Below are 15,966 nucleotides of genomic sequence, written 5' to 3'. Positions count from 1 at the left end.
TTTAAATGTATAAAAAAAATAAAGAAATCTCGATTTTGATTGAATGTATCGGTAATCTGACGTCTTAGAATACAGTAACCTTTTTTGTACCCTAATTATGTAATGCAGTTCCATGTATTCTGTTACCCCCCATGAATGATTATAACTGATGCCCAATATAATCGACTAACAGGCTCAACAGACTTTTACTAATTTGGACCAATTTCACAATGAGTATCAACCAAAAATACTTTATATCCCTCTTCCAAGTATTATTCTGGCTAATGCTCAGTCCCTAGACAACAATTAGCTGAACACTTGGATTACTAAATAACCAGATTTCATGTTTACCACAGCGACACAACTCTGTTAGATGGTTAACAATAGATGGGGCTTTAGTTCATAACTTGAAATGTAAGACTTTTCTACCTCCCCTGAGAGGTCAGCTCAATTACTCTAACTATAGTTTAGTTATACAACAAGTGGAAAAAGCTGACGCTATGGAGGAACTAAATGATTTTATCATTGCTTTGGAGGATGCCAACGCGGAAGCAGTTTTTCCCTTTCAACAGTGCCAACATGAAAAAATATTAACAGCATGTTAACATAACTGCTAGATGTTAATGCACATTGCACCACTGCTATATAAACGTCCCCCGCCCTGCCTTTGGAAGAGAAGATCATATCTCCATTCTCCTGCTCCAAGCAGACAAGAAAAGACTGAAACAGGAAAAACCAGTTCTAGATAACTGTGTAGTGTTGAGTGACCACGCAGTTGTCACTCTCCAGGACTGTTTGAGACTACAGACTCATCTGATGGCAACCTCAGTATGTAATACTGACTTTGTCATAAGTTATATCACAAAGTACATTGAATACTCTATCAAAATGAATGTACAGTTCCTTCCCAAACAAAAAACATGCATTAATGGTAAAGTCCACTTTAATCTAGTGGAGTGTGACCCACTGCCTACAGTTCTGCTGACATGGACCTGGGACTTGACACTTCCCTCTGCAGCTGGGTCCTTGATCTCCTGACTCCGTCTTTAGGTGCGGAGAATTCACAACCCCACCTTCTCCCTAAGCACTGGTGTTCAGCCCACTACTGTGTTACAACAACATAATCACGTCACAATCACGGCTAATGCATTATTAGAAGATTTGTGGATGGCACAGCCGGCCGAGGCCTCAGTCAACATATAGGCAGAAAGTCAAAGTCCTAGTGAGTTGGTGTTATGACAACAACCTGAACCTCAACATTAACAACACCAAAGAGATGATAGTGGACTACAGGAAGCTGCAGAAGGCAAACACATCCCTGCTGAGAGGGTCAGACGTTTCACGTTCCTTGGTGTTCACACAGACATGGTGGTACAAACTGCAAACCTTTTCTTTTTTCGGAGAAGTCTGGTATGGACCTGACCGTCCTCACAAACTCGTACAGAGCATTGAGAACATCCTGACTGGTTGCATCTCTGGTTTAGTGTTCTGCTCACAACTCCAAGGCTCTCCAGAGATTGGTAAGAACAGTGGATCAGACCACTGGCAGGGAGCTTCCTGCTATTCACGACACATACCACACATGATGTCTGCGTGAAAGGCCCAAATGATAATCTTGGTCTCTTGCCACCCCAGTGCACAAACTGTTTACCCTGCTGCCATCTGGCAGAGAGTATCAGTATCAGAGCACAGACCTGCGGGCTGGAAGATCCTCAGGTCTAAAGGCTCCATAACATGAAGACCTGCAGTGAATACTCATCTGGCAATTGAGTACTTTCATGCTGCTGCTACTCATTCACCATGTGCAATTATGTCAAAAACCATATGAATCAAAGTTAATATAACATGTTTTATTGATGTCCTGTACAATTCTGTTCCATGTTATAGTACTGATCTATTTATATACTTATTGATCTTTTATACTTTTATACATTTAATCTTCTCAACTTTGCTGGGGGCATGGCTCTGTCTGCTTAACATCAGCACGTTAGCATTGTCATTGTGAGAATGTTAGCATGTGACATTAGAATTTAGCATGAAGCCCAGAATCACAATGGCGATAGCATGGCTGTAGACTCGCAGTCTTGTTATTCTGATATAATTCCTTCCATACTGTAGTGTTTCTTGCCTAGTCGTATTAGCAGATATGTGAATTCCAACAAATGTTAATAATAAGATTAATTTATAGCTCAAAATTAAACTTCATAGTCCTTGTTTAAATTAAAATGCAACGTTCTGAAGTACAGAGCCCAAAAAAAAACAATGTCACTGTGCTTTACCTTCTGACTGCACTGTATGTGTGTGTTCCCAGACATTAGTCTGCAGCAATATTGAGTCTACCACAAGTCTGACCTACACCCAGAGTGTTCCACCGTTGACTGTATTTGATATGATTTTACTTTATTATTGCATACAACATTTTTTGTGTGTAATTTACGGCATGGACTTTTCTGGCCACACACTCTCTCGTGTGGAGTTTTTGTCCAAGTAGTTGAGATGTCAGCTAGCGAGCTTCCTGCTGCCTGCCACTGGACCAAACACACACTCTGTTGGTCCAAATAAATCGTTCTTTCATCACAGTGTGTGTGTATGAGTAGTCTAGTACTGTAGGCTCTCTGTGTTGCACTGACAGACACAAACCAGCTGCCTGCATTCCTCTCTCTCTCTGCTGACTTCTTAAGGTCGATCTCCCCTCCCCCATTCAAACGAGTGTCCCACACATACTTCTATAATGCTATATATATACCGACCCATAACTCAGACATACACACACTCACACACACACACACACACAAGGAAACTGGGCAGGATTCAGCTTAATGAAGAAATGTATAGTAAATACAAGTATAATTTGTCTTTTTTGTATGTTGCCCCTTTTACAGCTGGCCTTAAACCTGCCGTATTCAACACTCGTCACTCATCCTACCATTTCTCCTGAGTCTGAAAACTGACATCACAAAATCCTCCTCAGCCAATCAGAAGCCTTTTTCCACTATGTTTCAGCACCTTAACTTCAGTTGTTTGGTCTATTTCTGTTTTCCTTCATTGGTGTTGCCATGACTACCTGTTCTGTGGGTGCTCGTCTCACCTTGGTAGTCGTACTCTTTCTATTACCCTTGAGTTTTTGGTTTGGGAGTGTACATGTATATTTGGACTAAACCTGCTAAAACTTTTGGCTGTGTATACAAAACTAACATATCATCGCCTATTTACAGATCCAGCAGATATGGAGCGACATTATTATTCATTCGGAGTTATGTTTATGTCCACCGGAGGAATGCAAACCCAAGTAATTCTCTCTCCTATTAGCTCTGTTTTGCTATCATTTCCTGAAGAAAATATCTTGTTCTTTATCTGCTCAATGATCCACTATGTTCATCAGCTAGATGCTAACTTCATCGGTCTGCTGTTTGGTGCAGGAAAAGTAGCATACAGTGTCTTTATCAAACTAAATAACAAAAAATTGTTACCTGATTCTGCTGAAAACAACTATCAGAGCGTTGGAAGTTAACCAGCTAAACAATGAGGTGAAAGCCACTATAAAGCTCCATCAAGCAGAGAAGAGCTGCAGAGTCGGAGCAAAATTCTCTGTGGGTGTTTAACTGCGGGCAACACCTTTAACATACAAAAGACATGTGAACCACTATAAACATAAACATATTAATTATTGCTGCTTTAATCTCACAGAACCAGACTTGAAGCAGAAAAGGTCAATGTAAGCATTCAAAATGTCAAACCTCACACCCTTGCATTTGGTGGGACAGTGTGCAGCAGAGAGTTCATATAAAAAGGAAATAGTTAAATAGTAACTGTATAAGGCGCAGTGATTTTATAGTAACACAGAGGGCACTAGGCCCAAAAACTCCTGAAATAATTGGTTGACTATTCAGTAAAGTATCTGCACTATACCTGCAGACTTCATATAAATCAATGGATAAACAGATAAATGATGGTTAAGTCCTGGTTTTGTCTTGCATATATATGGCCATACCGCATGGGTTTACAAGAAACAACAAAATACTATAAACCAGATCCAGAAAGTAGTCTCTACAAACATACATGATGCATTACATTTCTTTTTCTCTCACTCCTCGAAAACACTTAATGCTGGTTAGACCAACGTGGTCAGCCAACATGTCCTGTAAGCCGTCCTCAAATTTGAAAACCTTGTCAGACCAAACAGAAAGGCTTGTGTTTTTCCAGCTCAACTCCACATCTAAATAGTTGTTCAGTATTGGGTTTCACACGGTAGCTCACATACTTTGCATGGCGGTCACGCTTCTGGCTATGCTTGAACTGAGCAAGCACTGTCGAAACCATCAAAATCTTTTTTGTTTTGTTTATTTCACCTTGGTCTACTGTAAATCTAGTTGTTGTTTGTGTAACACTTCCAGCAGATGGCCAGCTGCAGCAGACCGCGGTCCAAAAAGGGACTGACTGTCTGGAAAGCTGCTGGACTGCCCACATCTGCTTGACCACTGCAGACATCTACATAAATACACACACACACACACACACACACACACACACACACACACACACACACACACACACAAACAAACGGCTACAGTTAAACGCGATGAAGTGCGTCCATTTGACCTGGTGTGGCTACTAACTGCTGAGTTTTACACCACGGGGAGAAACGACAAGTGTGTGTGTGTGGGGGGTAATTTTAAGCACATTTATTTTTTAAATCCTCATCTTGCCTCCATAATTAACTGTACATTTGAATAAAGAGTATGTGTTTACATGTTTGTGCCTGTGTGGGTATACTGGAGAAATTCATTAATATTACTATTAGCATGAAAGTCTAATATGTTATCATCAATTATCCTGCAAATTAGTAGTCACCAATTAGTGGTGTGTAGTCTTCAATCAAAATCCTGAAGCTCCTAATTAAAATTCAAGGCATTTTTCATGAATCCATGTATCTACAATATAAATAATATCAATATTAATCCCAAATGGTGATGCAATTTTGCACAAATCTTCCATACTGTGATAGAGACTTTGGAAAACTTCAATTTTGTGATAATGATATTAACCCTACCACCAGTTTATAAGTCGTTTTTGGTTTACCTCTAGTTGTTTATATTGTTTCCACATTCGTTGGACCTATGTTGACAACATAATTATCATCATATAAGTTACAATGTTTTAATGCTTACTCGCTCTGCAGTATTCTTTATAAGAACCTGTATTTATTCCCCTTAATGTTATCAAGAAAGGAAGTCAAATCATAGGTATTGACCTGGTTCTTCATGGCTGCACCTACATGTGCACACATTAAAGAACAACAGAGGAGAGGCCCGGTTAGGTACTGGAATCAGGTTTACCATGTACAAAAAACATGCAATTAAATGCTTTGAATCATGTGCAATATAAAGAATACAGTAAATTATTGTAAAATGATTGCAATGTTATGAAAGTCGGTTATTTTGTAATTATTTATGGGTTCACTGGACTTTTCATTCATCAGAGCACCGGCAGCCCACAAAACACTATCCATCCATTGACCTATTAACCCTTGCTTTCATTTATCTGAGTGTCTAACATCAGTGGTTCTGCGGACTGTAACATTCAGATGGTGATTTGACCAATAACCTCCTGGGAAATCAGTGTGTTAACAACATTATTATCAATAGCTTAAATAGCTGAGGTCTTTAATTATTACATAGCTGCCCATCAGCTCTATATACCGAGGCTTACCCCAGCCAGTGAAACTAATCCTCTTATCAGAAGCAGTGGCAGGCAAATTTGACTCATCTTATCTGATAATTGAGCTATGAGGCTCCCAGCTATAGTCTCTGTGTGTTTGTCATTCAGCTCAAATATCCATGTAATTATAATGCCTTTTCTTAGCATACTTTAACACAGAGGTCACAGATATGTCTCAAAGTGAAGTGAACAAATTGTTCAAACCAGGCATCACATATGTTTCCGATAGACGAGCCTCCTCCACTCCTGCTCATCAATACTTCACCTCTTAGTAATCAGTGCATTGGTGGTTGTGATAAGATTGAGGTCTGTGTTAGAAGCACAGGTTGGGTAGATAGAATAGACACTGCTGCCAATACGGGGTTTTTTTTCAGGAAAATGTATTTAATCAATGTTGTGAAGAAAAACTTCATGGGGCTGTAGTTGATGAATAAGACAAAGTAGTCTCTATCCTAAAGGACCATCTTTGAAAGTCCAACCCAATTTTGCAGTCTTTTAGTTGCATTGTGGTCATCTTTGTCACAGGCTGCTCAAAGATTCTTTAAGATTAGGAATGAGATTTTGCCTGAATCAGTTTCTAGATCAATATCACTCTGTGGTAGGTCATGAAACTGTCCTACTAGCCTATTTCAATCTTACTTGCCTTCTGTTTTATAGACCAATTTACAGCGGGGAACTGACATTTTCCTTTTGGTTCAGCTTCTCTTCCTGCTCTCTCTCCTTTTCTTTCTCCCCCTGCCCTCTTCGACCTTCTCTCTTCTTCCTGTCCCTTCCCCCACTCCAACCTACCCCACCCTCTTTTATCCCACTCAGGGTAGAAACACACCAAATGCAGCAAGGCCACCAGGAACCTCCTACTATCTCCCACACTTGGTCGCCTGTAGGCAGATCGATCATGCTGTCAATCCAATTTACTGCTGCCTGGACTGTTGTTGCTGTTAAATCCCACAATAATACAGATCAGTTCAGGAGCCACATCTGATTGTTTGCAATGAAACCCTTTAAGCAGTAAACAGCAACAGGTACTTGTGGGGCTTGCTGTGGTCGAGTGGTTAAGACGCTGGAATCCATTTAGTTTTTTTTTCATGGTTTGCTCACTGCGCTGCAATGTGTTTACATGTCCTGCACACAGTGAGTGCCTGTGTGTGTGAAGGTATTCTGTTAAGAGATGGAGAGAGCTTAACTTCACAGCTGCACACTAAAAGTGTAGATGGGAAAAAGCTTCAAACTTCAACAGATGTAAACTTTCTGTAATGCCTCATGTGCTACAGGGTGGGAATGCTTATGTAGAAGATAAAGCATGATAAAATAGGAAAGAAAAATCAAGTTATGGAATGTTGTGCTTTATCTTGCTGCTCTATTACAACATGCATACTTTGTACAGACATTACAGTTGTTCTGCCAAGATGGGTAATCTGTATGCTTGATAATCAGATTCATCCACCATTGCATTTAGACTGTATGATTTAACCCCATTACATTAATTATATGAATTGCTGAACAAATATGAGATGTGGGCAGCAATTCAGAGGGACTGTGTTTTTGCACTTTAAATGTCCAGTGATTCCTACAAGAATAAATAGCCTTTGTGTCATCTCAACAAAGGTAACAGTACTTTATTTGTCTTTATTATGCTTATCTTAACTCTCTGTAAGACTGACCAAAAAAAAGTTATGGTTATTATTATTATTTTTTATTGCAAGCAAAGTATAGTCTTATACATTTTATGTAGCATCTAAAAATGTAAGAGTTCTATAAAAACATAACGAGAGGCACATTGTTTACAATTTGAAACCCTTACCAACATTTTTTTTATTATTGTAAAATATCTGGTGTAATGTAATTACTGTAACACGTTTTCTTTCTATAGCGAGTAAAGGCCAATCAAGAACGAGTCCTGTAGGAAAACAAACGCTAGGATTGGCTGAGACGCTGCGTCGGTTTCAAGGCGCCCTGCGTTCTGTTGGAGGGTCTTGTGAATGGAGGGGGCGCCTGGAAACCGGTGGAATCTGCACGGAGCGAGGAGAGCGAGCCTCTGGACTTCCAACCGCTCAACATGTGAACCGACGCTCCGTTTGAAGTCAAGTCGAAAAACGATGGAAATATAAGCATTTTTAAGTTTAAAGCGTGTCTTGTTTTGCGCTAAAGTAACAACGTTTTCGTGATACACGCGCTGGGATACCTTGGGTTTGCATTACTTCAAGAAAATGGGACTTTAAGTGTTATTTTCCCCGGGACGGGAGTGAGAGTGGGCTGCTTGGAGTCACTTACAAAGACCATCAAGAAGTCATGACACGACGAACGTTTCACTTGGATTTATCTTAATAAAACACGAGGAAAAGACAATTACGGCAATTTCAACCCGAAGTACTCGGACTACAAGCTAAGTGTTGCGACAATTAATGTAGTTTTACTTGCTTTTCGACCGTTTTCAAGTCGCCCTACTTGGATCAAAGTTTTTCCTTCCCTCCCCCCTCCTCTTCAACTATGGCGGCGGCCAGGTCCACCAGTGGCTCCGTGTTGCTGCGGATCATGTGGCTGCTGTGCGGGCTGTCCTTCTCATCGACTCAACATTACAACAGTGAGAGTGGGATATCTATTCCAGAACACGGGTTCTGCCAGCCCATCTCCATCCCGCTTTGCACCGACATCGCCTACAACCAGACTATCATGCCGAACCTGCTGGGCCACACGAACCAGGAGGACGCCGGACTAGAAGTGCACCAGTTCTACCCTCTGGTTAAGGTCCAGTGTTCTGCGGATCTAAAGTTCTTCCTCTGCTCCATGTATGCACCAGTCTGCACGGTGCTGGAGCAGGCCATCCCCCCATGTCGGTCCCTGTGTGAGCGTGCACGGCAGGGATGTGAAGCCCTCATGAATAAATTCGGCTTCCAGTGGCCGGAGCGGCTCCGCTGCGAGGCTTTCCCCGTCCACGGAGCCGGTGAGATCTGCGTCGGCCAGAACACATCCGAACCTAGCAGTCCTTCCTCCTCGTCTTCCCCCTTTTCACCCGAACTTGTGACCCTTCCCCCAAACATGGGGCGCCCCAACCCACGCCCGCCCCAACACAACCAGTACCAGTTCTCCTGCCCTCTACAGCTGGAGGTGCCCACCTACCTGGGTTACCGATTTATGGGGGTCGACGACTGCGGGGCCCCATGTGAGCCCACTAAACCAACCGGTATCATGTATTTCCGTGAGGATGAGGTGAAATTCGGCCGGCTGTGGGTGGGGATCTGGTCTATCCTGTGCTGTGTGAGCACCTTATTCACAGTGCTCACATATTTAGTGGACATGAGGCGGTTCAGATACCCAGAGAGACCCATCATCTTCTTGTCCGGGTGTTATTTTATGGTGGCGGTTGCCTACGCTGCTGGGTTTTTCCTGGAGGATAAAGTTGTTTGTGTAGATAAATTCAATAATGACGGCTACAGGACAGTGGCTCAGGGGACTAAAAAGGAGGGCTGCACTATCCTCTTCATGGTGTTGTACTTTTTTGGAATGGCCAGCTCCATCTGGTGGGTGATTTTGTCCCTGACTTGGTTCCTCTCTGCCGGGATGAAATGGGGCCATGAGGCGATTGAAGCTAACTCCCAGTACTTCCACCTGGCTGCCTGGGCTGTCCCGGCCATTAAAACCATAACCATCCTCGCCATGGGCCAGGTGGATGGCGACGTCCTGACCGGGGTGTGTTTCGTTGGGATCTTCAACGTGGACGCCCTTCGCGGCTTCGTCCTGGCTCCGCTTTTTGTCTACCTGTTCATCGGCACGTCCTTCCTCTTGGCCGGCTTTGTGTCCCTCTTTCGGATCCGCACCATCATGAAGCATGACGGCACTAAGACGGAGAAGCTGGAGAAGTTGATGGTGCGGATCGGTGTGTTCAGTGTGCTCTACACGGTACCGGCCACCATAGTGATCGCCTGTTACTTCTACGAGCAGGCCTTCAGGGAGCACTGGCAGCGGACCTGGCACATGCAGACCTGCAAGCGGTTCGCCGTACAATGCCCGGTTCACAACTTCGCCCCCATGACCCCAGATTTCACCGTGTTCATGATCAAATACCTGATGACCATGATAGTCGGGATCACTTCGGGTTTCTGGGTTTGGTCCGGAAAGACCCTTCAATCATGGCGGAGGTTCTACAAGCGCCTTAGCAACGGTAACCATGGCGAGACAACGGTGTGAAGTTTCGAGGAAAGGCTCAAAGCCCCCGGGGTTTAGGATTTAACAACCATGTACATGAGGTCAAATAGCTTTCATTTTTAATACAATTTTGGACTATTTTTAAAGAGTTTTTTTCAGGTTGTGACAACAGTTCAGGCTTTTGGACACACAACCAAACTTTAAACTATATTGGATTTTTTCTTTTTCTTTTTCATTATCAGACAGCCCACACTTCTGGCTTTTGCATTTTTGGATTATAAACTGGTGTAAATGGCCATACTAGTCCCGGGACTGTAATGCCAGACTGGTGAGGTTACTTTTCATATGAAACTCCATGCGTATTATTGATTATATCCTTAATATTACAATTTGAATGTACGTCCTGTCTACAATGGTGATAGTTTCTCTGTGGAATACACCATAACAGAAAAGACTCAAGCAGTGTGGCCTTCTGTCCATGCAGCAGCAAAAAGGTCAAAGGTTTGATCCCTACAGTAGCCACACCCTCTGACTGTGAATACATTAACTAGAGATGTCTGGATTAATTATACATGTACATGTTAAATTACTCTTTTAGTTAAAGACTGAAATGCTTTAATATGTGTTAGATATTGCAGAGTACAATCTCGCCTGTTTTAATCTGAGAAAAAGTCCATCAACACGTGACTCCACCATGCCATTATGTGCCAAGTGGCTGCCCAGAAATCTAAAACTTTTGTTTCATTTTTTACTTTATTTTTTAACTTTTCAGACTGTTGAGTATTTACTCCTATATTGAATGTTCACTCCGAAGGTGAATGAAGTTATGTATTGGTTTGCACAGCTATCCTAAAGGTTAAAAGTGTTTAAAAAGGACTGAATCATCACAGGATGACCTGGATCAAACAGTCAAAGAGACCACACACACACACACACACCACACACACACACACACACACACACACACACACACACACACACACACACACACACAGGCCTCCACTCTCTGCTATGAAGACACAACAGCTCATTGTTTGTCTCTGTGTGTGGTCCCTCGACTGTTGGATTCCCCCATCAAAAAGACTTTAAAGCTTTTAAGACATCCGAAGCACCATTTCAAGGATCCAGATTTAATCCAAACCGAGTGGAAATGGTTGCTCAGGATTTTTGATGTTATTTTATCCTGGATAAAGATGACTGTACACCTGTATTCTACCCAGTTTTCCCTCACTTGAAGTGTTACATAGTTTTCACAAGCAGAGTTTTTAAGAATCATTATTTCAGTGTCTAGGCATCATAACTCAAACTGCATTTATTTTCTCCGCGTCTGGAAACGGTACAAATGTTTGATGTTCTAAATGGTGGAAACACAAAGGAAGGTTAACACCTTTTATGGGAATATTTTTTATTTGGAGAGAGCGCAGTAGAGACAGACTGTAGTATTCAGTAGAGGTGTTTTTATCTGGGACTGAATCACTGGAGACTACATCAATTTATTACAACAAAACTGTTAATGAAATTAAACACTAACATTGCCCAGTGACCAGTTCATGGTAATATTGTCTTTTTTAAAAACTTTAATTAGGAAACCTCATAACTAAAACAAGACAACCCCAACTTGTATTTAAGTACTGCTAATTTATTTTCTGAAACCTACGTAGCTTTTAAAATACTCAACACTCATAATTCAAGTGAGTAAAAACTAAATTTAGAAAAACAATGTCCTCACCTAACAGTACTGAATACATAATTGGTAACATTGGCATCAACTTAAAACAGTAACCAGTGATTTAGTCCCATTAGTTGTCCTCTGTTGCATGCGGCACTCTGGCTATTTGAACTGAATCAGCAAACTACAGTTTATTTCTCTGACAAAATAATAAAATCAGTAGGACATCTTGTGTGGAAACCTGAGCAGAAAATAATGATTGAGTCAGCTGCAAGGCAGCATATGTTCGCCAGAAGGTTTTGTTTCTTGTCATATAGCACATTTTCTCTACACACTTCACATGTAAATGATGAATGGAAAAACCCTGCAGCAACAAGGGTAAACTCGCAACATTATGAACTTGTAAACCTGGTACTCTAGTTATTTTTTATCTTCAAAACTGCGTCCTGAATCCTCACATACTAATACTATAACATATACACTTAGGTACCAATCTTCATAGTATACTGTTAAGCAGTTTTTGTACACAATGTGTCACATTTCTTATGTGAATGTACTACATACCTCAAATCCTGGTTAAATGAGTAGGATTGAGTTAGGAATCAGTCGACACAACACGAGTCATCTCTCGTCCATGATTTACCCTAACGAGGCAGAAATATTCTGTGTTATTACCATCAGGCAGCGGAGATCTGCCGGTGTCGATGATACCAAACTGATATGTTTGTCTTGTACTAAGTTTTCAGAAGGAATATGAGTGTGTGTGTGTGTGTGTGAGGTTTTTTTATTGGAACATATGCAACCTACCAAGTAAACACAGACTCTGTTTTGTAAAGGCATATTGTATTTATGGGGATACTCATTTTTGTCTTTTTTTACTTTTTTTAAAAATGAGATAAGCCTGTTGTATGTGTACAGTTTGAATAAAATCGATAAGGTTTGTAATGCATTGATCGCTGTGGTTTGTGTTCCAAGGTGAACTTGTCTGCATGTGGGGCTTCACAGTAAATTATTGGAAACAACCGTTGACAAAACAATTTCAATCTCCGAGTAAGAAGACCTTGACTTCACGTTGTTTTGTCAACATATGCATGGTATTTATTGTTAAAAATTGCACCACCTAGACCAAGTTTGGCCCTTATTGCTTTTACTTACCAACTAAACCTCATGGCCTGCCAGTGACTATACTTTTATTCATGACATGACTTTGTAGTCATTAGCCATGGCACACAGGCAACGTTGTGATGCTGCTTAGCAGGACATTTGGCCAATAAGTGAACAAAACACAGTCCTACAATCCTAAATGCTATTGATAATAATGTACTTTTTTTAGAATCATCTTTATTGGCCAGTTATGTCTGCACATATAAGGAATTTGACTCATGGGCAACTTTAATCACACAAGAATGTTATTATGTGTAAATGTTAACCCTGTGTGTGTGTGTATGTATGTATGTATGTATATATTTGGCATTTCTGCTTTATTTATTAGCAAGAGAGACTGAGAGGAAAAGCAGGGGAGAGAGGGGAAGATGTTTAACAAAGGGCCCTGGGTCAGACTTGAACCCGGGACGCTGCAGTAAGAACTTCACTGAGTGCTGGGTCTGTGTTGCTTGTTCATGTTGTTCACCAAAACTAAGAAGCGTGGTGCACAGACATTTTGGGCGGCTGTTTAGGCTCTAACCTAAAAAAAGAGCAAAATCCTGTTTACCTGCCAAACATCTGTTACTTGATGAAAGTCAAGCATGCTGTAAATAAATAAACATAGCATTAAAAATTAAAAAATATACTGAGGGTGATAAACAATATACATTTTATAAATAACACCAGTGTCTCTATTGAACCAGGGATTTTTTAAATATGACTAATTAATTAACAATCTTTCAATATATCATTGCTTATGATAAATGCTCCACTTTAGATCAAATATGAATGATCCAGTTTTGTACACATCAGAAGGCAACAGCACCACATGGTGATGTTGATGAGTGAGGATTCTGTGTCAGTCGTTGCTCAGATAACACTTTCTGCTGAGCTTCAATTTACTTCAGTTAGAAATGTAGGAAACATATCTGGGCTCTGGAGACAGCTGATTTACTGTAACATTTAAAATAAAACTTTAAAGATAACTCCACTGATTCAACATTGCACTCCTATAAAATTCCCGGACTAACGACGGACAGGTAAAAAAGAAAATGCAGCAGAACCATATATATCACCTTTTTTATTCCATGCATTTTTCTTCTTTGTCAAAACCTGCAGCATACATTACCCACAATGCAGCCTGGAGCAGACATAAGGAACTACGCCCATTTTCAAATGGTATGGTATAAAATAGTCCAAAACTATTACCATGAACAAGTCTCTCATTATCTGTTTCAGAACTGAGATCACAATAGAATGAAGCTACTTTGGCTATAACAAAAAGAAAACAAACTTTCTGTGGGTTCACAAAATCTCCCATATATTGTCTACGGAGCAGCACCTGACTTTAAACTTCATATTCACAAATATTTATCTTTCCTAGGTCATGGAAACTACATATTTGAATTTAGGTGGTTTTCCAATTTAAGGATGGAGAGTGCTCACACATTTACACTCTGGTCTGATACTGACCTCTGATGGACAAATCTAAATATGCATGCAGTACTGTGTTTGCCTGCTGTTACGGTATTACGGTATTAACTTTATATTAATCATCCTGTTTCATTAACTTGACTTTACAGTTTTTCTCCATTGTTTGAATAATAAATCTTTGTATGACAAATCTGATCCTTCATGTCACAACTTAGTGTGTCCTGTTACACGTGACTTCAAACTGATTATAGAGTCAAAAGTTTTGAACCTCTGCTTAATTTCACACAGTAAATAAACCGATACAGAAGAAATTAGGACCATGATTTATTTTTATGTAATGGTTGTTTGAAAGACAACAGCATAAAAAAGATAGAGAAATCATTAAAAGTTAATTAAATGCATTTGTTTTTTTGATCACTGCATCACTGTATATGTTCTTTTAAGCTCATGTGGCAGAAGTGCATCGATACAATAGAGAAAGACTGTAATGATGATACTGACCTCTGGTGGCCACAACTAGAAATGCATACAATAGTCTGTTTCTATGCTGTTATCCAGCCTGACTTATATTCGATCTTATGAACTTTGTATTATTCAGTTTGTTACATGTACTTTGCGAAACCTTTTTCCCTTTTCACACTTTTGTCAAGTCAAGGACATTTTATTTATATAGCCCAATTATGACACATCTATGGAAGCCTATTTCCGCCAGTAAATTTGTTTTTTTATCCTAATGGAAAGTCATAATTATGAGATAAAAAAGTCGAAATTATGAGATACTAAGTCATAATTATGAGATAAGAAAAGAGAACAGACAAGCTAGCAGCTTTTTGGCGTAAGTTCTCTTTATTTATCTTGACAAAGAAATGGATTGTGAGCACATTGAGGACTACTTTAAGCGTGGATTTACAACAGACAAAATACTGGGGTTGAACTAAGCAAACACACACTTGAAAGAGTTTTGAGCAGGAAGCTGCTGTGGCGTCGAAAGAATAAAACTGATGTAGCTGAGGTGGCAACTTTCATTGAACAGCAACTGGAAACATCTGGTCAGTGTCATGGTTACAGATGGATGCACCGAAAATGTTGGTTACATGGAATTGTGACTGACAGAGAAACAGTGTGAATACTGCTGCAGTTATTGGATGGTGAAGGTGTTGATCTGAGGTCAAGAAACAGACTGCGAAGGCGCGTTTACCACAGCGGTGGTCCAAACTATGTATGGCACATTGATGGCTACGACAAGCTGAAGCCATTTGGAATCGCAATCAGTGGATGCATTGAGGGGTTTTCCAGAAAGATGATATGGCTTGAAGCTTACAAAACAAACAATGAGCCAAAGATCATCGCTGGCTACTTCATTGATGCTGTTATCAATGCTGGTGGGTGCCCTGCCAGAATCACACTTGATTTAGGAACAGAAAATGGTCATATGGCTGAAATGCAGCAGTTTTTGCATTTTCCTGGGAACCAAGCACAAACCGACAGTGTCACCTTTGGTCCAAGCGCTGGAAACCAGCGTATTGAAAGATGGTGGCTGACCTTACGAAGTGAGTGTATCCAGTTTTGGATAGACCTATTTGACAAACTGAGAGAAGATGGCTACTTCTCAGACAACTTATTGGACAAGTCCCTGATCCAGTTCTGCTTTATTCAAACAGTACAGGTAGATGACACATTATGAAATGAAGAACTGTTGAATGTGTTGAATATTTTTAAAGCCACAAATTAATGTGTAAGAAGTAATTTCCTGTGTTCTCGTGCAGAGAATGAATAATAAGTTATTTTTCTAGTTGGCAAAAACAATAATGTGGGTATTCAGTGTAGCTCTGTGTCAAAAAAGTAGGGCTTTAAGAATTGACCCGTGTAATAATTTGTAT

At 40.5% G+C, this 15,966-nt stretch overlaps 1 protein-coding gene across 1 annotated transcript; it reads left to right on the top strand.

The window, feature by feature from the left end:
- The first annotated feature begins 7,588 nt into the window (after nucleotides 1-7,588).
- On the top strand, nucleotides 7,589-12,458 carry LOC115026234 (frizzled-7-A-like). The gene has a single exon (XM_029458954.1). It carries the CDS (start codon nucleotides 8,185-8,187, stop codon nucleotides 9,880-9,882), a length of 1,698 nt encoding a protein of 565 aa, XP_029314814.1. The 5' UTR covers nucleotides 7,589-8,184; the 3' UTR covers nucleotides 9,883-12,458.
- The last annotated feature ends 3,508 nt before the right edge of the window (nucleotides 12,459-15,966 follow it).

The sequence above is a fragment of the Cottoperca gobio genome, chromosome 21 (genome assembly GCF_900634415.1).
Source record: "Cottoperca gobio chromosome 21, fCotGob3.1, whole genome shotgun sequence".
NCBI classification, from domain to species: domain Eukaryota; kingdom Metazoa; phylum Chordata; class Actinopteri; order Perciformes; family Bovichtidae; genus Cottoperca; species Cottoperca gobio.
The sequence above is the reverse complement of the archived record's forward strand: the minus strand, read 5'-3'. Positions and strand labels throughout refer to the sequence as shown.

Bases quoted from the DNA above. Each gene is read 5' to 3' on its own strand.
- LOC115026234 (XM_029458954.1), top strand. From the start codon at position 8,185: ATGGCGGCGGCCAGGTCCACCAGTGGCTCCGTGTTGCTGCGGATCATG.